Raw genomic sequence first — 25,524 nt, 5'->3', positions numbered from 1 at the left:
TTTCGGCAACTGCACTCTATACATATTCCCGCAAAGAAAATTGCTTTAACGAAACAGAATATTTACAGCCGCTCCCACGAAGAATAATTTTTTTCTCGCATGACAATAAGAGGAACCACTCTGTCGTAACACCCAACCACGCTGCAGTCGATCTGTAGATCTGATTATATATCTATGTCATGACTTTAGTCAGACATCATATCTGTGATCAGATCTATGCACGTAAATAGATAGAAAAAAAAATGTGGCCACACCTGTTTACGCCACCTGTTCACGCTATGAGGCTCCTGTTTACGCCACCTGTTTACGTTATCAGGCTCCAGAGATCCAGCAACTCTGATACCATGTAGCGACTAGAAGGAGGAACACGAGAACCGAGGCAGAAAAGAGAGAGAGAGAGAGAGAGAGAGAGAGAGAGAGAGAGAGAGAGAGAGAGAGAGAGAGAGAGAGAGAGAACTCGTTACGTTTTGATTAGGGCTAATCTCTATATTAAATAGAGAGAGGCCAATATAAAAAATTACATACGAGTCCCTTATTAAACAAGAAATATCAAATAACCTACTTTTAAGAAAACCTAAACTTAAAACCTCTTAATCTCAACACTGTTCAAAACTCAGAATAAGTAATTATCAGTCTAACTTGTACCTATTGGTCATTGAGTGTAATGTAGCGTATCAAACTGTAGTACATCAAATTTCACCGCAATATTTTCAGGTAGCAATTTCAGGAAATCTAATACGCACTACAAATTTTTCTCTCTTTTTTTTCATGGCGAAGGTATGTAAAACAAATTATAATTTGCCCAAATCTAAGCAGTCATATGCAAACATAGTTTGGGATAAAAACACGCAGCCTTATTAATGCAAAAACACATATAGTTGCATTTTTAGGTTAAAGCACAATTATACAAATTCATCAGTGTAATCCTACAGACATTCATAACAGACATTTTTTTTTCACAAATGATACAATGATAACTACATGTTCAAAACTACAGACTATGCTTTGATCCACAATCTTCGTTCACAAAGCACGACAATCTAATCATTTAGGAAAACCCCTTTATTATTATTATTTTTTTTTATAGCATAACAAAAGTATGCACAAGACAAAATAAACACGAAGTGCACAAGTTACAAAGATCTCTTCTTGGCAGCCACAACATTTTCAGACCATTACGAACATCTAAACAAGCTCAGATCATGCCGATGGCTATTAAAAATGCCGAAATTCATTCAAATGAACAACAAACGAAAAGAAAACAAAACATAGGCATACTTAGACGTCTGTTACCGAAATCTCCAATTTTATTTCTGATTTGGGATTACGGCAGCCCTAAATCCCTAAAATTTCGATTTGGGAATTCACGGCATACCCAAAACCCCAATTTTTCAAGTGGGGAGTTACAACAAATTCAAAGCATGCTTGAAGACTTAGTAATTATGCGAAAACACTGTAAAAACCTACTTTATTCGCAGTTTTCCCCCTATTGCCGAGTTCCCCTGCCGCCGTGCGCTCTTCCTCAAGTCGTGCGACAGAGAGAGGAGGAAGGCAACGAGTGAGAGATGTGGAATGAGAGAGTGGGGGATTTAAAGAGGTGAAGGAGCGAGAGTTGGTGGAGAAGGGGAAACAAAGGAGATCGTGGGGGAGTGGGGAAGATCGTGGGTGGGAAAGGGGTCGGTTACCCCCCTTTCTCACCAGCGGCTGCTTGAAACCGCAGTCCCCCCTCTTTCCTTTTTATTTCAAACGCAAACCCTTTTTAGGATTTGCGTGTTTTTTTTTAATGTGATTTCTTTTTTTAACACATAATGAGAATTTGGAGAAGTATATGATAGCAAAGAAGAAAGCTAAAAAAATAGTTTGAAACGCGAGGGATAAGGTATATAAGGAGGTTTATGACAAGTTGGATACTAAAGAGGGCAAGCAGGATATTTATAGGCTTGCAAAGATGAGAGATAGGAAATCGAGGGATCTGAGTATGGTTAGATGTATCAAAGATGAAATGCAAAAGGTTTTAGTTAAAGATGAGGAGATTAAGGAGAGATGAAAAGATTATTTTGATAAACTATTTAATGAAAGTCATGCTCACGATCTTGGAGACTTGTCCATTCCTTTTCATGAGATGAATCGTGACTTCATGCGCAAGATTCAAAAGAAAGAAATTGCAGAGGCTTTGAAGGAAATGAAATCAAGAAGGACAGTTGACCCAGATGGTATACCTATCGAGGTTTGGAAATGCTTGGGAGAAAAAGGTTTAGAATGGTTGACAAATCTTTTTAACAAGATTTGGCGGACAAATAAGATGCCTAATGAGTGGAGGAAGAGTACTTTGGTGCCTCTATATAAGAATAAGGGTAATATACAAGATTGCACAAACTATCGTGATATAAAACTCATGAGTCATACTATGAAACTTTGAGAGAGGGTGATTGAGTCTAGGTTGAGAAAGATTGTCATGATATCGGAGAATCAATTTGGTTTTATGCCTGAAAGATCAACTATGGAAGCTATACATCTTCTTAGACAACTTATTGAGAGAAATAGAGAGAGGAACAAAGATTTGCATATGGTTTTTATTCATTTGGAGAAGGCATACGATAAAGTACATAGGGATGTTCTCTGGTGGACAATGATGAAGAAAGGTGTTTCTCTCTAAGTACATTAGTATAATTAAAGATATGTATGAAGGAGTAGTAACCAATGTCCGCACTTGTGGAGGGGTGACAATCAATTTTCCTATAACAATTGGGTTACATCAAGGATCTGCTTTAAGCCCTTTCCTATTTGCTATAGTGATGGATGAGCTTACGAGATCAATTCAAGAAAATGTGCCATGGTGTATGTTGTTTGCTGATGATATTGTTTTGATTGATGAGTCTAGAGTCGGGGTTAATGCTAAGTTAGAATTATGGAGACAGACATTAGAAGCAAGAGGTTTTAAGCCGAGTAAGAGTAAGACAGAATATATGGAATGTCGGTTTAGTAAGCAACGAAGTAGTGATGGGAGTGTAGTGAAGCTTGGTGAGCAAGAAATACCGGTGGCTGATTGTTTCAAATATTTGAGATCTATCATTCAAAAGTATGGAGAAATTGATGGAGATGTAAATCATAGGATAAAGGTTGGGTGGATGAAATGGAAAAGTGCAACTGGAATGTTGTGCGATCGTAGAATGCCATTGCGGTTGAAGGGAAAGTTTTATAGGACGACTATTATGCCCACTTTACTATATGGTACGGAATGTTGGGCTGCCAAGAGACATCATATTCAAAAAATGAGTGTAGCTGAGATGCGTATGCTGAGATGGATGTGTGGAAATACAATAAAAGATAAGATTCAGAATGAGGAGATACGTAAGAAGGTAGGCGTTGCACCCATTGAAAATAAGATGAGAGAGAATCGTTTACGGTGGTTTGGACATATTCGGCGAAGGCCTAATGATGCTCCAGTTAGAAGGATGGAGAAATAAGAAAATATATTAGTTAAAAGAGGTCGGGGTAGGCCTAGGAAGACATGGATGGAGATGATAGGAAAGGATATGAATGCTTTGAACCTCCGAGTACATGACATTGGATAGAAATGATTGGAGGAGAAGGATTCATGTGGAAGACCCAGAATGATTTTCTTTTTTGGTTCATATCGCCGACCCCAATTGTTTTGGGATGAAGACATAGTTGTTGTTGTTGTTCTTTTTTTAACACATACGGGTGTGGGTCTAGGTCGACCAGACTCATGACCCACGACCCCCCCCACCTTCGTTGGGTCCACTTTTGGGCCTATCCGGATCCATCCGTGGATCCGGATCTTCTAAAAATTTATTTATTTTTTCAATGTGGTCGCCCCTCATGGTGACCCGTTTAAACTTTGGGTCCAAACTAAAACCAACCGGATCTAAGGATCTGAATTTGTTGATTTGGACCATGTCCTAATGGATGATGTGGGTCCATGACCCAATATATTTATGGATCCAACAAAAAAAATCTGGATCCACCCAAGGATCCGAAACACTATAAAATTTTTGGTACATTTTTTAATAAAGTACTATGGATCCCAATAAACTATTATAGACTCTATATAAGATTTCTCTCATTAAAGATCCAATTTAAACTCGCGGATCCACCAAATACTGTTTAGAACAAATCTAGACATGACATCGAGGATCCGATATCAAAGATCCAAACAGAATTTCAACCTCTATTATTAGATGTTCGTTGGGATCCAATATCGAAGATCCAAACATAATATCTGAGATCCAAATATGATTTACCAATTAAAACAATAGAATTATCATTATACTAGCTTAAGGATATAAATTTCAAGTTTATTTATCTGATAAAATTCTCGGATGTTACAATTAGTTCCCTACAAAAAAAAGGAGAGGTTGAGGAATTAGAGATGAGATTTATATTTGGTAAACACCAAGGCTTCACCCTTTTCTGACATTGAAAATTATTGGAGAGCTGTTGATGGTTTCTATCCTTGTACAATTTGAGGGAGGCTATTGGATTGGTGATAAAAGGCAAATTTGTGGTTATTCACAATGAAATATCTGTTTCTGTAATATTCTTGCATTATGGCATAAATGTAGTGCATATCTAATGGACTTTGGGTATCCTTATTATATTAATGGAATAGATGAGCACAACATCAGCGGGGATCATCCTCTTAGTGGAGATGTTGTTGCCCTTCTTATTCTTATTCTTCTTCTATAATTCACAAAAAGATGTCCGTATCTGGAAATTGTCACGAAATGGCACAGACTTGAGACACCAACAAAGATTGAAAATAAACAAAATACTAAATGCATTTAGCATAATGCACTTATTTAAACACAATAAACAATAAACTCATGCATTCATAAGAGCAACAAGGAATAAAATAAAGAATTTTATTAATCACAAAATTGTACAAAAATTACAAAATAAAGAAATAAAAATACCTATTCTATCCCTAATGCCTCGTTTGTTTCATGCAACTTACATGGGAAAGTGTTGAACGGGCAACCCTGATGTAATCCTTTCCCATCATGAATGAAACAAACATTGAATCATCATGGTGGGAAAGTGCCATGCTGGCACAAGTGGGCCCTAGTTTTTCCCACCACCTACCACTTTTTATACGTAAATCCAGTCATACCTCCCACCCATGAAAGCTTTCACATGGGCTGAGCTGCCAGCACTTTTTAGCAATCCGGGCCCATTCCCATGTAAAGCCTTTCCTTGTCATGGGAATGAAACAAACGAGGCCTAAAAATATAGGCTAAGTATACTTAGTCTACCTAAACTAAATATTAAATATCCAACAGGTATACCAAAGATATACCTTGAATATAAAAAAAAATAAAAACAAAATAGAAGTAAAAAGGGCATACAAAAGGAAGTACAAAAGGTATACCAAGTATACCTATGTATACTTTGGTATACATACCCGACAATACATATATCTTTACAGAAATTTCCCTAGTGTATAGTGTGACATGATTTTTTTTCAAAGGTCTTCAAAACTAAGTTACATGACCTCAAAACTGATGTGATTTTTTTCATTTTGTATGCTCCTCTCCTTTTCACATCCTCTCTCTCTCTTTTTCTTTTTTGTCCCATCACTCTAAGCAAAAAGATTCTGTTCCACCTTGAGGCTTGTTTTGTTTTCAAGTGTTCAAATAAAAAAACACAAATGGAAAGCCACATGTTTTCTCATTGCAATACAGAACTAATCTTATTAACTTTCATATGCTTGACACTGGCTTTACCTATCAATATCAATAACAAATCGTCTGGGTTAATAAACACAATGTGCAGCTACTTAGCAAAGCAATACCTTTCTAAGCATTTGTTTTACCTTTTGATACAGGAGAAAAGAAGATGTGGAACCAGGAGCAGGGAAAATGGTCTCTTACCTTAACAGAGAAAAAAAATTGAATTCACTAGTTGGGCGTCGTCCGATTGCACCACCAGCTCCAAAGGGCATATACATATATGGAAATGTTGGAATTGGTAATTCACTGTAGAAAATTGAAATTTAGCAAGTAGTTTTTATATGAAGATGTCTCTCCTTCTCATTTATTTTATTATGTATGTTTTTTCTGTTAAACGTTTTCCATATGCTCCACTGCATTTATTGTCTACTAAAACTATCTATCGAGAAGCCTTGTGAAGATATAAATTCAATGATTTTTTTTTTCAAAATTTCCTGATCTTCTGTTCTTTTTTTTCTTTTCTTGGACTTACAATAACATCTTCTGAATGGTATAGGAAAGACAATGCTAATGGACATGTTCTACAATGCCACCAAAGGCATTATTGAACATCGGAGAAGATTTCACTTCCATGAGGTAATTGTTGCTCTTCTATTTTGTATATAAAAGCTTTTCTTTTACGTGCACATTTAGGTTATTTCTATATACAAATGTTTTTTATGTCTTCATGCTTCCTTTTTTAAAATATGAGGATCTTATATCACTAAGAGTTGTGAACTAAGTATGGAGGTTGATCTACCTTTCTCCACCCAGAGCCTATTTTGGGGCTGCTTCCTTCGAGGACCGGTTAGCTTTAGCTTATAGGACCTTATGTTTGGTTATAAATGTCTTTTTTTTTGGAAAATTGTCATTTCTGAATGATACTATTAGCTATCAGCAAAGTTGTTTTGAGTTATGTTGAGGGGGTTCACCTTAATCAAAGTCGAATTGCCTGAATTTGTTTTCGCTTGCCTGAATTTGTTTTCGCTTGCATCTACTGTAACGACCTCAAACTGACCATAAAAAATTGTGCATATTTTTTTTAAACGAATAAATAATTTTAAAACATTGCGAAAATATATCTGAGGGACTCGAGGCACGTTACAAATTTAATATACACAATCCAACAATCATTTCACACACAGGATAAATCAAACCATGAATTTATATTGAATTGAATTTAATAAAATAATCCTCATTTAGGGTTCACTATGTTCTTCTAAAACAAAAACTCCCAACTTGGTCACAATCTGGGCCACCTTATCATAACTCTCACTCCATGCAGCAAGCCGGTCCCTTCATCACTGAGCCTCAGTACATGAAAAAGTTTTTAAAAATAGGGTAAGAGCCAAAGTTCTCATACGAGACCTTCTCGAAATCCAATTATAAGAAAATTATCATAAATCATACCAAACATAAGTTTAAGAGGGCTCAACAAACATCACATTATTCAGAACATGCTTGCAATATAAGCAGTTCAATTAAAAAGAATCAATCATCTCATGCTAAATTTAACATTTAGGGATGCATTAATGATTTTTTTAACTTTAATTATCATTATTGCTTTTTAATGCATGTCCCTACCTAATGCACCCAATTAAGTTTTCACTTGTATAAAACCCGCAGATGCTCAAAATGGGCCAAATTTTTGACATCTAAGGCAGTTCTCAGTTTGTATCTTAATCATACAATTTGTATTTTACTAAATGGATCCTACATATATTCTTCGATCAACATCAGAAATCAATACCATTAATTGAAATATTAGGAATCAACACCTAATGTCGGGATGGCAAGAAAATCAACATTCATTGACGCCTATCAATAATTGCAGCTGAGTCTAACAACACCACTCCTAGGCAAAGTTGAGGGAGTTCCTTACAACCGTGGCCAAGAACATGAACCACACATCGGGTTCTTGAGGAAGACAGTGCACACGACGTTTAACATCCTCACAGTCCCCCACGATCACCATCTCAGGTTCTCACCCTTTCAGAGGGTCACAAAGGAAGAAAATTTATTACAATGTTTGGTCTCTTTTACCATTTTGAATTCATTTGAGGGTTCTTTACATAAGAACAATTATGTAAATCAGTATGTATTAACAAATTCGGGTCTTTGCCCTATTAATTTTAACAGTGTAATTACTTCAAAAGCAGTATAAAACAATTTTACAATGCATTTAGAGCTTGCTATTTTATGATCAATATATGCACCTGGCCTATCTGTGGTTCATACATAACCACTTTATAATTTAATAGCATTGCAAAATTTTCAGTGAACAACAATTATACATAAATATTCAAATTTGTGTTCACGATATCACATCAACACGTAATCAGAACACAACACATGAACCACTGCATATTGTAAGACACAATTTAGATTTATCATAATAGCAAAAAAAAATCAAATTTTATTCTAACCGACCAAATTTAGCCTCTATAGATTTCAAATTTGACTAAATATTCAAAACAGATCAGCATTAAACCCTTTTTTAATGGAAATTAGAGTTTTTAGGCAACTTAAGAAAAATTCAGATTCCAATTCAATTTCCAAACCAGATTTTTAATACCTTTAACAAACCAGATTTAATGATTTTAACAGTGTACGCCGATATATATATATATATATATATATATATATATATATATATATATATATATAACCAAGATATGATATGTTGACCAGCATGGTTCAGTGTCAGCCCCCATGACCTCAAAGCATGGTACAGTATGTGTAATGTTTAGTCATATAGGGTTTAATCTGAATCCAAGTAAAGAAGACAGATTTCAGGAAAAACTAAATTTGTACATGGTCAACCTATGCATCTCTACTTATTTCTCAGAACAACACATGCTAAACTTAGTTTTCTGACCACATGATAGACTGAAATTGGAAAAGGTTCAAAACATGTGATAACTCAAGGTGTATATGCTAATCTAAGCACAGGAAAAGCATTCTGTCTATGATCAGATCAATGTCAAACTGATTTGGTTAAGCAAACTGATTCACAAACACAGAAAAATTTCCAGATTGAACACTACGATCCGATCATGATCGAATAAGAGGGTAAAAACATGACAACAAAAATTAGTACAAAAATTCTGAATCAACATAATCCAAGCAATAGGTATATTTGTCCCTGATGGAACATCAGATACAGGATTTTCAAAGTAAAATACATATCATGAATTCAGATTAATGAAAAACACAATTTTAACCACAAAATATGTATTGATTAACAAAATCTGTTTTATGAACAAAAGCATCGATCCAACAGACCAGGCTTCACTCTGCGTGAACTTTATTCAAGGAAGAAGACATAGATTATATTCTATAAATCCAACGGGAACTCAGTCCAAGAAACACGCAGGCCAACACATATATGTATACCCAATTTAAATTCTAAACAGATTTAATCACAACAATAGCAATTAAATCTTTTTAGATTCATCAAACCCAATCAAGATAGATGATCAAGACAGTCAAGAAATCAAAGTTTGATAGATCAAGACATGCAACAACCTATTTAATATTAAAATGACCATAGATTTGACCGTTTGAGCCCATCAAAAGTCTAATCCAGATCGATATTTGACACAACCAAGAGATCAAGATTTAGAAAATAAAAAAATCTTTGCATGAAAACATTTGATCTCTCTTTAACCTATGCTTGATTCAACCTAAACTAAATCCCTTCCTATCGAATCCCAAGAGGAAAAGTCCCGTACCTTGCTACAGATTCACGAAAAAAAAATATAGGAGACGTTGAAGAAGGGAGAAGAGCACGCCGGACTGCAGCTTATTCCCTCCCACTCGTTGCTCTCACTCTTTCTCTCTTGGTTCTGTCTCCTCTATACAACCTTCTCTCTTCAGCCCCCTCTCTCTCAAAGTCGTGATAGAGAGAGAGGCTCACGCCTATTTAAAAACAAAAACTGGGACTCCTTATGGAAGGACGTCCCTTTTCGTTTTAGAAATAGTCTTCCATTTCCTTATGGAAATAAAAGTCTCTCCTAAACCCAACTCTTATATATATGTATGTATTATATATATACATATATTATCTTGTTATTATTTTATCACTAATATAATTTAGTTTTAAAATTTTTAATTTTTCTCTTCATAAATGGATCATGGGTCTTAGCAACGGGTCCAAAATCCATATCGGGATCCACTTTAATGTCAACCACTATATATTACAATATATATATATATATATTATATTAATTCAGACATCGAAAATATAATTTTTTTTTTAAAAAATTATATTTATTAACTCTAAAAATAGAAGAAAAATTGCGAGATATTACATCTACATCTTAATCAATATGAGGTTCACAAGTTTTAGAATATGGGACCTGGATTCTTGCTTGTTGGTTATCAGAAATGAACCCTATAGCATAATGACTATTGTGCACCATGGACACTGTATATGTCTAGCAAAGCCATTGAGACAACATGAGGAAGGTCCATTAAACCAACTTTTAGGAAATCTGCGGTTCCTTATTGTATTCTAGAATTTTTACATTTATATTCCTAGAAAACATTTGTTTGCAGGATTTGATCGTGTTTAGCTTTATACGGTGTAACACCCCAAGATTTAAAAACCTTTAAAAATGTGTAAAAATTAAAAACTTTCTTTTTCTTTTAAAATAAACAACAGAAACAATTTTTAGCTTTCGGTTTAAAACCTCGGGCGGGTTACACTTCACAAACCACAATGTAAGAAAAGACATAATTAAATTTAAACAAGGATAATTTACGCAGTCCTTTACACAAGGTCGAGACAATTAAAACATTTAGGATTAAAATCTAAAACAAATCCTAAATTAATCGCGAAATCTTGGAAATCTGGATTCTTCGATACCGCTCCTGTTCAACATCCACTGCTTTGTAATCCACTCCATACCTGAACCTTTATTCCCCATAAAACGGGGTCAGACTTATGACAGCCTCGTAAGTAAATACCAATTGCAGGTAACTTTAAAATATCAAATCATATTCAGGAATCGTGATTTAATTCTAATTATGCAATTCAAATTTTGATCATAAAAATAAGCACAAATGTATTCGGTATCAAGCAAGTAACCACTCATGCATTTAAAACAAATAACAATTCATCTATTTAAAGCAAATAATGACAGTATCCATTGTTTTGGAAATAGTTATTCATTATTAGAGTTTTTGTTTCGATATTTATTAATCTTGTAAGTACGCACAGGTCACTAATCGTTGTACAACCGAGACCATCTGCGGGTTTATTATGCCAATTCGTATTTTTATTACCTCAGATGACTAGTGTACGGATCCCAAGGACAACTGGCCACTGAACACTTTGCTACGGATGTATTCTGAAGCTTCTGCAGAAGTTGGGGCAGTCACTTACCTCGGTCTCTAAAAACCTGCGAGTGACGGGAGACCCATGAGAATCTATTGCTCCCAAAAACAAATTCACATGTCACTCGAGGCTTGTACCACCTACTCTCTCTAAGGTAAGCCTGAACTGTATTATGTTATATTTTTCCATTAGGTTTTCAACTCATTCAATGTTACTTTGTATATCCAAGCATTTTGCCTATGAAGGCAGAAAATCACTTTAAGTTTATGTGTAATCATGATTCATTAACACGTTCTATGGCAATAAATGTTACTTGAACCTTGGCCATAGCCTAGCCAAAATAATTCATTTCATAAACAACAACTTCAGTCATTTTAATTTAAGGCCTGTAGGGTTCATTAAACCCTAATCTCATTATTGAAACAAAATCTTTATACCAGGCATTCAAAGCATACTAGCCTGAATTAATGTATACAAACAGGATTTAATGTATATAAACATAGTTCAAAGCATGTGAACATAGATTAGGGTATGCAAAGACTGACATAATTTACATTTACAATTCTGATGCAAGTATCTAGAATATATTTAACATTTTAAAGTACAAGTTTTTGGTATAATAACTTACCTTGATTTCTGGAAATTTGGGGTAGAACGGAATAGATCACTGGTACTTTGATTTATTTTGGTAAATTTTTTATTATATGAGATTATATTTTTCTACTGAATTTCAAGCAGTATCTGTCATGTACAACTAAAAGAAGTCCTTTTTAAGAAAATATTAAAAATCTAAAAATTATATAAAAATAATCATAAATTTTTTTATAGAAATTTTTACAGAGTTTCCTCTATAATAACTCAAATATTCGAAAAAAGGGTTTAGACTTAAATTTGAGTTGTGAAAATTCTGACATGACTTTGCGTCACAAATATTTTTATAGAGGTTTTTCAAAAAAATTGACTCAGGTATTTAGAAAGGGTTTTAAATTTTTTTGACAGAATCCCCTTTATAAAAATTGATTTTTTTGAAATACTTATGAGATTTTTGACATAATTTCTATTAAATAAAATTTGAAAATTTTGAAATGTCTAAAAAGTTTGCCAAGGTTCTGATTAAAATAATTCAAAGGTTTAAAAATTATTTAAAGAAATTTGGCCAGAACTACTGCTATACTAATTCTATTTTTCAAAAATTTGTAAAAGAATTTTGGCAGAGCTTCTGTTGTAATAGCTCTACTCTTTAAAAATTCTTAGAAATATTTTTCTAGAACCTCTATTATAATAACTTTATTTTTCAAAAATTCTTTAAAAAATTTGCCAGAACTACTACTATAGTAGTTCTGAATACTTACAAATATTTATAAAAAATTTAACAGAACCTCCCTTACGTAGAGGTTGGGCTGGATTAAATTTTGACAATATTATCAAAATTTAAATTCAGAGAAACGTCCTAGGGGTTTAGAAGAAGAATAGGAGGTCCTACAAGCCCAGATTTGGTTCTAAAGGACATATGTGAGTACTAAACTCATTTAGAGACTTCGGGCAGCTCTTCCGCGATCCTACTTCAAAATTTCTGCTACTTTGAACAGAACTCCTGCTAGCAGCGCTTTAGAGGCTGATCCTCGTCCGTCAGAGCTCCTACGAAAGAACGAAGATCACTCATAGAAAGAGGGAAGAGACTAAAAGGGGTTTGTCAAAAAAAATTTTGGTTTTGTCGGAGGGCTGAGTTAAAATTCTATTGAGAGAAGGCTTGGGGTTAGAGCGAGAAACAAGAGAGAGAGATCATAGAGAGAAGGGCTTGAGCTAGAACTAGGGAGAGAGAGGGGGTATTTATAGGGGAGAGAAGGGGTGTCGCCCCCCTGTGGGCCCCATAAGCTGACAAATGTCAGTTTTCTGAAAAAATATGCTGACTCACCCCTTTTTCTGACACTTGTCAGAAAGAGAGGTGAGCTTGGTGTCACCTCCTCTCTGTGGGATGACACCTAGCACCCATGGTTTTAGAAAAACATAGCTGCCCATGGTTTTGGGCCAGTGGTTTTCCCAAAACCATGGATTTCTGATTAAAATAATATAAAATTTCAATATTATATTATATTTTAATTTCTACTTTTTATACCAGGTTTTCCCTTGATCAAAATCCATCTTTCAAAGATGCCATAGGGAATTAAGAAGTTACTCTTTTACCCTTGGATAGTTTAGAAAACTGCTAGACTTGCCATTGGGGGTGGAAAATTACCGTTTTTCCCCTAACAAATTTATTAATTTTCTAAAAATATCCACCAGAAGAAAAAAATACCTTTTTACCCCTATATAGTTGGGGATTTTATCGAAGGATGCCATTGGATTGGTGAATTACCATTTTGCCCTTGACAATTTAATTAATTATGAAAATGTCCTTGAATTCCGATTTTTGGGAAATTCTCTGTTCGAATCCATAAAGGTTTCAAATATAAGTTTAGATCTTTGTTTGGATTCAACAATTACTCAGAAATCAAGGTTTTTATACTCTAACTCATATCCAAACTGGTTCAGAATTCATTAAGACTTGATTTTTTAGAATTTGTTAAACATTGAAATTTTCAGGTATTACATTCTATCCCCCTTAAAGAAAATTTCGTCCTCGAAATTTAGTTATATACTCAATCTAAAAGATAGGGGTATTCTTTTCTGTATTTTTTGTATCATAATCCTTTAAAAATTTCACTATATTTTTTGTCTCAATCTTAATTCCCTTTGAGAAAATATAAATTTGAAATTCTTATTATCAGAGGAGACCTCAAATTCTCACCATGGCGCCAAAATTTTCAAAACAATAATCACTCTTCCACTGCGCCACTTTGATTCTGCTAACTCCAAGATTGTCTCAATTTGAATTTAGATCATAAAGGTGAGTAAAAATTCATCCCAATTTAAGAGAAAATAAATTTATAAGGGTTCATTGTATCCGATGATGTAAATCAATTGACACAGGTTTACAACATGCATTATTTCATGGTCAAGGTACCGCAAGTTAATGTTTCACGTATCGTACCATTATTTTGGCCAAGACACAACCACCGTCACAAAATACATGGCATACAATATCATACATTGTACCCTCTCGGTACTAGCTCTTACGGCCAAAACTCCAATACCCCTTAGGTATGCGTCACAATCACATCACGTCCACGTACTTATAAGTATGGGCAACCAAGTATCATACCAGTACTTGGGTTTGGGGCAAAATATGATACACACGACGATAGTCAACACAAGAGTTAACTCAAAAATACCTGACCGGTACTATAGATCATATGCGAGTCGATCATGTTCATCAATGTTAATAATCCATTATGTATTGTTAATACTTTGTTGTATGATTTCATCTTATTCACACATATCTCAATTCAGTTCTTCATTTATCAGACAAAGATATCACAATCTTTAACCTAAGACTAACTAGGTATCCTCTAAATTCCTTGTCATTAATCACTGATATCATAAAATCTAATCAATATACTTCCAAATAAAAAAAATAAACATGTATCTTGTACCCACTTGTTATCATCTATTGGTTTTGTTGGGGTAACATCAACACAGATCATACATATACAGTTCAAATTTGACAAGCTCATGTTAATGATCAAAGTAATTTACATTGAGTTCAAAAATTTAGTATAGTCTACAATCCCCCTCAAGCCGCTATTTCTATTGTTGATATCTTTCAGCATTCTGCCTCTACCAATCTGCCATCTTTTTGCGACAATACTTAGCATATTGTCCCATTTTACCACAATTTAAACATCCTCCAGTGTTGCAAGGGCATGACTGACCATTGTGAAAATGGTTACATCGTTGACATCTTGTATTTGATTGTTGGGGCAAGGCTTCTTTTGGTATCTTCTGCTTCTTGGCCTATAGGTCAAGCCTCTCTTTTTTAAACTTGTTGTTTGGCCAACTCTTATGGCCTCTGGAATGTGGTACTTTGTTCGACTGATATTTTTTTATTTCCTCCCAATCCTCTTATAGTAATGTAGCTACTTCCACCGCCTTATCCAAAGTTTCTAGCCTACTTATAAGAATCTTGGTTCGTAAAGTTGGCTTCAATCCTCTGATAAATTTCATTGCTCTCTCGTCTTCAGTATCATAGACGTGTGGGCAGTATTTTTTAAAGCTTCTAAATTTAGTAATATATTCCGGTAAGGGGAGTCCTCCATGTTGTAATTTAAGGAATTCTTTCATCTTTCGACTTCTTTCATGCTTGGGGAAATAGGCAGAAGACTTCAACAAACTGCTCCCAAGCAATAAGTTCATTATTAAATTTAATTTCTAAGGTGGATGCCCACCATCTTTCAGCATCCTCTTTCAATCAGTATGCTCCAAAATCAACTTTATGATTCTCGGGCACTGCCAAAATACGAAAAATCTTTTCTATTTCTCTGATCCAAACTTCCGCAGCTTCTGAATCCATCTTCTCTGAGAATGTGGGTGGATTCAGTTGAAGAAATTTCTCGTATGAGACTTCATTATGATTATGGCAAGCTTTCGAAGGTATGGCTGAAACTTGCCTGTTCTGGGTCTCGTCTCTTATGGTGGTTACTAAATTATTAAGAGTTTTCATAACAAACTTTTGTTGATCATTCTTCTCGTTTGATCGCTTCTTTTGTATTTGATGAGACATCTTTTAATCAATCATTAAATAAATAAAAGTAATCATACTAGAATTATGATAAAAATAACATTTATTCATATACACAAATATACAGTAAGGTCTATATATACAAAATTTATGTATCCATAAGTGACTAACAAAAAGAGCTCCTATGGAAGTTTGAGGAATTGACGTAGGTATTCTTTCTTATTTCCAGTCCTCCTTGGTCGGTGAAAAGTCTTTGGATTGTCATGCTCTTAAGGACAAACTTTTCCAATAGGAGTCCCTGAACATAGATTACAATTGTATTTGGGTTAGATGAATATGCTAAAATGATTATTAGAGTAATTTTAGAAAGATGATTTCTTTCGTATGATTGTTGATTTGGGATGTTTTTGTTAAAATATGTTATACATATATATATATATATATATATATATTACATATATATGTCTATGTGTCTATCTACATATGTAAATATATATTTCTTTTGTAAATACCCAATAAGGGCAAATTAGTCTTTTCACATTGTACACACATATCCTAAAAGATATGCTCCTTTTTCTCTTTTTCCTTTTTTCTTTTCTTTCTTTATTGGTTGAGAGGGGTCCACATAGAGTCGTTGGACCGCTCCAACGACTCTATGGGAGCCCCTCCTTGGGTCCCTGGGTGTGTATAAATAAGGGGCTTGGCCCCATGTATTCTTCAAGCTTCTTGTGAAGCTTTATGTGAGTAAATTATATTTTTTCACCTTATTTTGTGTGTTTTACCACTTTTTGTGGTTTGTTGCAATCTTGCCCATTAGTGGCTTCTTGTGTATGTGCGTGCTTTCGTGCTTGCTCTTGGAGATATCACCCCACTCATTTGGCACTTCATTACATGGTATCAGAGCCTTGGTTGAGAAAGCTTCATCGGATCCTCTTTTGACAAGTAATATCACTCCTCTTTCTTGCTTTCAAACTCTTTTTCTCTAAATGGCCAACAAGGATGCAAAAATCGATCTCTCATTCAAATTGGATGGGACCAATTACCGAATGTGGGCGGCCGCTATGGAAAATAACCTCAAAGGTAAAAAACTTTGGGGTTATGTGTGTGGAACCATTCCGGAACCACAATTGAAGTTAACTAAGTTTGAAGGAAATGAGGAAAAAGCTTTAAACAAAGAAAAAAAAAGAGAAGACTATTCTTGACTTCTCTTAAAAAATGGAAGATTGGGAAAGTGAGCATACTAAAATTCTAGCATGGTTCATGAATAATGTCGAATTAAAGATTTGTGCAAATCTTGCAAAGTTCAAGAAGGCTAATGAAACTTGGTTCTTTATGAAAAGCATGTACACTAAAAGAGACCTTGCTAGGCATTTCTTTCTACAAGAAACAGTAAGAGCTACCAAGCAAGGTGATATGAGTATTAAGGACTATTATAGTGCCCTATCTTCTTTATGAGATAAACTTGTTCTTCTCGAACCTCAATGGGAAGATAATGCTATTGGCATAAGGCAAGAGCAAATGGAAAAAAAAGAGGTTTTTTCAATTTATTCATGGTCTTCGTCCCGAATTTGAGCAACTTAGAGGATCCCTTCTTCATAGGGCTTTTACTCCTCTAAGTAACATTTTGGCCGACTTATGTCAAGAAGAAACTCGTTTGGCCTTGAAAAGAGATGTTGACAAAGTTCATGTCGTGTCTAGACCCGCCAACAATGTAAGATCATATAAACCACTCCATTTTTGAAAGAATGATGGTGGTGGAGGAAGAAAAATTATTTGTCATAATTGTAATGAACCAGTCCATATTCGTCCGGATTGCCCCAAATTCAAGAAGAAGGTGGCTTCCGTTGGTGAAATTCCTCCAACTCCTAATGAAGATTTAAAGAAGAATGAAGACATAAAGGAGTCCATTGCTCATCTTACTGAAACTCTTGAACAATTTATAAAGATGAATTCCTCTGCATCCTCCTCCTCACCCTCCACTTCCGGTGCCGCTATCTCCTCTTTTCCAGGTATGACCTCTTGGATTTTTGACTCGGGTGCCTTCTTTCATATGACTCTAAATGCATCACTTTTGTCAAAACCAAGTCTCAATAAATTCAAATCATATGTTTCCACCGCCGATGGAACATCCTTGGATGTTGAATGCATTGAAAACCTTGAGAAAACTTATGACCAAAACAAAGATTTTTTTGTTTCCAAAATCTGAATTATTCCAAAACTTAATTTAAATCTTTTTTCTGTTTCTCAAATTACTGATTTTGCATGTGATATCACTTTTTCACCTACCCATTGCTATGTGTAGGATCTTCTGTCCGGGAAGCGGATTGGGCAAGGCCATAAAAGAGGGGATCTTTATTATATGGATTTTTTGTCTTTGCCATTCAAATCATTTTTTAATCATGTTCAATCCAAAGATATTGAGACTTGGCATAAGAGGCTTGGACATCCTAGTATTTCCAAGTTGTATCTCTTTCCTTTTTTGGAAAAAAATTGTAATACAAGTACATTTACATGCAATGATTGTATTCTTGGAAAAATTCATTCGCTTCCATATTTGCATGGTAATTTTATGTCAAAAAGACCTTTTGAACTTATGCATTCTGATGTATGGGGGCCGACACCCGTTATGTCCAAAGAAGGATATTCCTACTATGTTAGTTTTATTGATGACTTTACTAGATATACATGGGTATACATTATTAAAAACAAATCCGATGTCTTCACTAACTTTAAAGAATTTCATGTTCTTATTCAAAACCAATTTCAAAACAATATAGCTATATTTAGATCCGATTCTGGAGGTGAGTACATGTCTAAAGATTTTCAAAATTATTTTAAAATAAATGGAATTTTGCACCAACGATCTTGTCCTAAAACTCCACAACAAAATGGTCTTGTGGAAAGGAAACATAGACATTTAATTGAAACTACAAGAACACTTCTTGTCTCTAAAAATGTTCCTAAAAACTTTTGGGCCGAAGCTCTACTTACCACAACATATCTTATCAATCGCATGCCCTCTTCTTCTTTAAAAAATGTATCACCTTTTGAAAAATTATTTAAAATTACTCCAGATTTCAATAGACTAAGGATCTTTGGATGTAAATGCTTTGTGCTTGTTCAAGGACAAGATAAATTATCACCCAAAGCTCTTGAATGTGTTCATTGGCTGTGGTGAAAATAAAAAAGGCTATAGATGCTATGATATTCGAAACAATAAACTCTATGTGTCAAGAAATATAAACTTTCATGAAGAACAAAATGGTTTTGATATCCACACATCTAGAGAAGACATTGATTATTCCTTCTTATTTGACTTAGCTCCTAGAATTGAGTCCCCAAATGCAATTATTTGCGATAATACTTGTGATGGCATTTCACATCATAATGATATACCACAACATGGTAATGTTTCTCAAAATGAGAACCTTAATGATATAAATGTATATGCTCGACAGTTAGGAAATGAACATCAACCTGCCCTTGAAAGATATTCTCAAGTCTTCTCTTTAAAAGAACCTATTGATGACAATCAACCTAGGAGATCTTCTCGTAATAGTAGGCCACCACAAAAATTTGTGTCTTCTGAATCTTTTTCACCTAATTATAGGACTTATCTCATGTTGGTACATTCATATTATGAGCTTACTTCGTTTAAAGAAGCTAAAGATCATCCATATTAGATTAAAGCCATGAAAATTTAATTAGAGGCTCTTAACAAAGCCCAAACTTGGAGCATTATTCGTCAACCATTAGGAAAAAAGGTAATTGGGTGTAGATGGGTATATAAAGTTAAAACCAAATGTGATGGATCCCTAGAAAGATACAAAGCTCGTTTGGTTGCAAAAGGCTACACCCAAGAATATAAGATTGATTATGAAGAAACCTTTGCTCCAATAGCTAGAATGACTAGTGTGCAAACATTAATTGCCTTAGCTTCCATTAAGCAATGGCCGATATATCAATTTGATGTTAAAAATGTGTTTTTAAATGGAACTCTATGTGAAGAAGTTCTTATGGATCCTTCGCTAGGTCTTGAAATTGAAGAAAATATTCTAAAGTTAAATAAAGCTCTCTATGGTCTTAAACAAGCACCAAAAGCTTGGTATGATCTTTTTAGCAAAGTAGTTCTTGATAATGGTTTTTCCTCATGTTATACAGATACTGCTTTGTTTGTTAAAACTTCTATTAAATACATAACAATTTTGTTGCTATATGTTGATGACATGATTATCACATGAGAGATAGGAAATCGAGGGATCTCGGTATGGTTAGATGTATCAAAGATGAAATGCAAAGGGTTTTAGTCAAAGATGAGGAGATTAAGGAGAGATGAAAAGATTATTTTGATAAGCTATTTAATGAAAGTCATGCTCAAGATCTTGGAGACTTCTCCATTCCTTTTCATGAGATGAATCGTGACTTCATGCGCAAGATTCAAAAGAAAGAAATTGTAGAGGCTTTGAAGAAAATAAAATCAAGAAGGGCAGTTGGCCCAGATGGTATACCTATCGAGGCTTGGAAATGCTTGAGAGAGAAAGGTTTAGAATGGTTGACAAATCTTTTTAACAAGATTTGGCGGACAAATAAGATGCCTAATGAGTGAAGGAAGAGTACTTTGGTGCCTCTATATAAGAATAAGGGTGATATACAAGATTGCACAAACTATCATGATATAAAACTCATGAGTCATACTATGAAACTTTGAGAGAGGGTGATTGAGTCTAGGTTGAGAAAGGTTGTCATGATATCGGAGAATCAATTTGGTTTTATGCCTGGAAGATCAACTATGGAAGCTATACATCTTCTTAGACAACTTATTGAGAGAAATAGAGAGAGGAACAAAGATTTGCATATGGTTTTTATTCATTTGGAGAAGGCATACGATAAAGTACATAGGGATGTTCTCTGGTGGACAATGATGAAGAAAGGTGTTTCTCTCTAAGTACATTAGTATAATTAAAGATATGTATGAAGGAGTAGTAACCAATGTCCGCACTTGTGGAGGGGTGACAACCAATTTTCCTATAACAATTGGGTTACATCAAGGATCTGCTTTAAGCCATTTCCTATTTGCTATAGTGATGGATGAGCTTACGAGATCAATTCAAGAAAATGTGCCATGGTGTATGTTGTTTGCTGATGATATTGTTTTGATTGATGAGTCTAGAGTCGGGGTTAATGCTAAGTTAGAATTATGGAGACAGACATTAGAAGCAAGAGGTTTTAAGCCGAGTAAGAGTAAGACAGAATATATGGAATGTCGGTTTAGTAAGCAACGAAGTAGTGATGGGAGTGTAGTGAAGCTTGGTGAGCAAGAAATACCGGTGGATGATTGTTTCAAATATTTGGGATCTATCATTCAAAAGTATGGAGAAATTGATGGAGATGTAAATCATAGGATAAAGGTTGGGTGGATGAAATGGAAAAGTGCAACTGGAGTATTGTGCAATCGTAGAATGCCATTGCGGTTGAAGGGAAAGTTTTATAGGACGACTATTAGGCCCACTTTACTATATGGTACGGAATGTTGGGCTGCCAAGAGATATCATATTCAAAAAATGAGTGTAGCTGAGATGCGTATGCCGAGATGGATGTGTGGAAATACAATAAAAGATAAGATTCAGAACGAGGAGATACGTAAGAAGGTAGGCGTTGCACCCATTGAAAATAAGATGAGAGAGAATCGTTTACGGTGGTTTGGACATATTCGGCGAAGGCCTAATGATGCTTCAGTTAGAAGGATGGAGAAATGGGAAAATATATTAGTTAAAAGAGGTCGGGGTAGGCCTAGGAAGACATGGATGGAGGTGATAGGAAAGGATATGAATGCTTTGAAGCTCACCGAGGACATGGCATTGGATAGAAATGATTGGAGGAGAAGGATTCATGTGAAAGACCCAGAATGATTTTTTTTTTGGTTCATATCGCCGACCCCAATTGTTTTGGGAGGAAGGCGTAGTTGTTGTTGTTTGTTGTATGTTGATGACCTGATTATTACAGGTAATGATAAAAAGGGTATTGACCTTATTAAAAATATTCTCAAAGATAATTTTGATATGTCTGACATTGGTTTTCTAAGGTATTTTTTAGGAATTGAAGTTGCATACTCCCCTAAGGGGTATGTTCTCTCTCAGATGAAGCTTGCCTCCGACATCATTGCCCGATCTGGGCTGACAGATGACAAGAAGGTGGAGACTCCAGAAGTGATCAACGCCAAGGTGAGAGCCAGTGATGACACTCCTTTAGCAGATCCCACGCCTTATCGTCAATTGATTGAGTCACTAACATATTTATCTATCACCAGGCTCGATATTTCTCATGCGGTTCATAGTGCAAGCCAATTTCAGACTTCTCCTTCTACCATTTATATGACCGTAGTCATGAGGATTATCAGATATTTAAAAACACCATAACTAAATAATTATTCTTACCCTCTTCTTCATCTCTTACTTTACTTGTCTATACTGACTCTGATTGGGGGGTAACCCCGATGACTTATTTCATGTTATTGTGTGTTTCTTGGAGAGTCACTTATTTCATGAAGGTGTAAGAAGCAACAAAAAGTTTCTCTCTCTTCTACAAAAGCAGAGTATCGTGCGATGACCATTACCACTACCACCATTGACATTGTATAGTTAAAAAGTTTGCTTAAAGATATGGGCGTCTTATTCTCAACTCCTTCGAAGTTGTGCTGCGACAACAAGAGTTTTATCTACATTTCCAGCAATCACACCTTTCATGAACGAACAAAGCACATCGAGATGGACTGTCATTATGTTCGTGATGAGTTCTTACGAGGCACCATTCAACTGCCATATGTTCCTACCGAGTATCAGTTGACGGAGTTCTTCACCAAAGCTTTGCCATCGCCTCGTTTCTACTTTTTCCGTAGCAAACTCTCAGTGTGAGGGGGGTGTTAAAATATCCAACGACTCTATGGGAGCCCCTCCTTGGGTCCCTTGGTGTGTATAAATAAGGGGCTTGGCCCTATGTATTCTTCAAGCTTCTTGTGAAGCCTTATGTGAGTGAAATATATTTTTTCACCTTATTTTGTGTGTTTTACCACTTTTTGTGGTTTGTTGCAATCTTGCCCATTAGTGGCTTCTTGTGTATGTGCGTACTTTCGTACTTGCTCTTATAGATATCACCCCACTCATTTGGCACTTCATTACAATTTTGTGCCACTAGTTGTCTCTTGATACTTCCTTGCCTTATTTGACATTCTCGGACCATATGTCCGATTTCCCCACAAAATAAACATTCTTCTAGTTTTTGGTTTGCTATGAGCCATTGGGTCTGCATCCCCATATTCTCTATCATTCCATGTTGTGCTAAGATAGTTGTATTTAATTCTTCAATAGTCCTAGCCATCTTTTCTAGAGTCATCTATAAGGAAAGAAATAGTTTAATAATTCTACAAAATGAAAGTATAAAGAATAAATACTTACAGTGTGATGTTGGAAGCACGATAGATCTCAAATCAGATTTTCAAAACTCCGCTCTGATACCAATTGTAACCTCGAGATTTAAAAACCTTTAAAAATGTATAAAAATTAAAAACTTTCTTTTTCTTTTAAAATAAACATCGGAAACGATTTTTAGCTTTCGGTTTAAAACCTCAGGCAGGTTACACTTTATAAACCACAATGTAAGGAAAAACATAATTAAATTTAAACAAGCATAATTTACACAGTCCTTTACACAAGGTACAAACAATTAAAACATTTATGATTAAAATCTAAAACAAATCCTCAATTAATCTCGGGATCTTGGAAATCTGGATTCTCCAATGCCTCTCCTGTCCAACATCTACTGTTTTGTAATCTACTCCATACCTGAACCTGTATTCTCAATAAAATAGGGTCAGACTTATGATAGCTTGGTAAGTAAATACCAGTTACAGGTAACTTTAAAATATCAAATTATATTCAGGAATCATGATTTAACTCTAATTATGCAATTCAAATTTTGATCATAAATAAAATAAGCACAAATGTATTCAGTATCAAGCAAGTAACTACTCATTCATTTAAAACAAATAACAATTCATGTATTTAAAGCAAATAATGATATTATCCACTGTTTTGAAAGTAGTTATTCATTATTAGAGTTTTTGTTTCTATATTTATTAATCCTGTGGGTACACACAGGCCACTAATGTAAAACCTGGTCGTAAAAAAAAATCAGTCCCCCCCTCGGGTGCTTATAAATAAGCATGCCAGGATGGGGGGTTCCTTTTACGCAAAAGAGGATCCCTCCCCCCCCCCCCCCCCCCCGCACTCTTCTCTCTCCCCGATAATCTCTCTTGCTCTACCCCCGCTCCTCCCTTCTCTTTTTTCGGCCACCCATCGCCGGCGACCTCCAGTCAACCCACCTCAGGTGAGTTTTCCCTCTCGCTCCCTGTGAAAATACGCGATATTACAAAACCCTAATCTCATTATTGAAACAAAATCTTTATAACAGGCATTCAAAGCATACTAACCTGAATTAATGCATGCAAACAGGATTTAATGTATATAAACATAGTTCAAAGTATGTGAACATGGATTAGGGTATGCAAAGACTTACATAATTTGCATTTACAATTCTAATGCAGGTATCCAAAATATATTTAACATTTTAAAGCACAAGTTTTTGGTATAATAACTTACCTTGATTTCTGAAAATTTTTGAGTAGAACATAATAGATCACTGGTACCTTGATTTATTCTGGTAAAAATATTATTATATTAGATTATATTTTTCTACCGAATTTCGAGCAGTATCAACCCTGTAAAACTAAAGGAAGTCCTTTTTAAGGAATTATTAAAAATCTAAAAATTATTTAAAAATAATCTTAAAAATTTTTATAGAAAATTTCACAGAGTTTCCTCTGTAATAACTCAAATATTCGAAAAAAGGTTCAGACTTAAATTCGAGTTGTGAAAATTCTGACATGACTTTGCGTCACAAATATTTTTATAGAGTTTTTTCAAAAAATTTGACTCAGGTATTTAAAAAGGGGTTTGAAATTTTTTGACAGAATCCCCTTTATAAAAATCGTTTTTTTCTAAAATACTTATAAGATTTTTGACATAATTTCTATTAAATAAAATTCAAAATTTATGAAATGTCTAGAAACTTTGCCAAGGTTTTGATTAAAATAATTCAAAATTTTAAAAATTATTTAAAGAAATTTGGCTAGAAGTACTGCTATACTAATTCTATTTTTCAAAAAACTGTAGAAGAATTTTGGCAGAGCTTCTGCTGTAATAGCTCTACTCTTCAAAAATTCTTAGAAAAATTTTGCTAGAACCTCTACTATAATAACTTTATTTTTCAAAAATTCTTAGAAATTTTTTGCCAGAACTACTGCTGTAATATCATGCATTTTTATACTTGCTCGAATTTAGAACTTCTGAAAATTTGTCTAAGTGTTGAGGAAAAATCGATAAACCTTCGATATTAGGGATATGATATTGGAGTCTCGGCCTGACTTAGGTCTCATCGACAAGGTCTAAATGAGCCAACAAAAAAGGTAATAAAAAGTTTCATTTTTGACCTTTAAATTCAAGCGAAATTCGGGATAAATTCGGGCAAATTTCTGAGGCAAAATTCGAATTATATACCGTTAGATGCGCTTCAAAAATCTGAGTTCAACAGTATTTTACTTTTCTGAATTCGGGCTAGGGTTGACCCGAAAATCATATTTTTTCAAGAAAGGATCGCTTCGACGGGCCAGGTCTAGATTTGGATCGTATTGGATCCAGTGCATATAATCCCAATTAATTTGGATCTGGATTCTGTTCAGGATCCATTTTAATTATGAATTGATCCAGCTTAGGATCCAA

The 25,524-nt window shown here is 34.7% G+C and overlaps 1 protein-coding gene across 4 annotated transcripts in view; it reads left to right on the top strand.

Moving 5' to 3' along the window:
* The window catches only part of LOC149815139 (AFG1-like ATPase family protein), a 167,761-nt gene that overhangs the window by 9,860 nt on the left and 132,377 nt on the right, over positions 1-25,524 (top strand). For all 4 annotated transcript variants that reach the window (XR_016427822.1, XR_016427823.1, XM_089988374.1 and 1 more), the window contains exons 4-5: positions 5,849-5,991; positions 6,250-6,329. Coding sequence is in view for 2 of the 4 variants with exons in the window: in XM_089988374.1 (XP_089844500.1) it covers positions 5,849-5,991; positions 6,250-6,329 (223 nt within the window). In the remaining 2 variants the exon portion in view is untranslated. The remainder of the gene's footprint in view (positions 1-5,848; positions 5,992-6,249; positions 6,330-25,524) is intronic.

Source organism: Nuphar pumila, chromosome 15 (genome assembly GCF_984573655.1).
Source record: "Nuphar pumila chromosome 15, dmNupPumi1.hap1.1, whole genome shotgun sequence".
NCBI lineage: Eukaryota > Viridiplantae > Streptophyta > Magnoliopsida > Nymphaeales > Nymphaeaceae > Nuphar > Nuphar pumila.
This window is presented reverse-complemented; position numbering and strand designations above follow the sequence as displayed.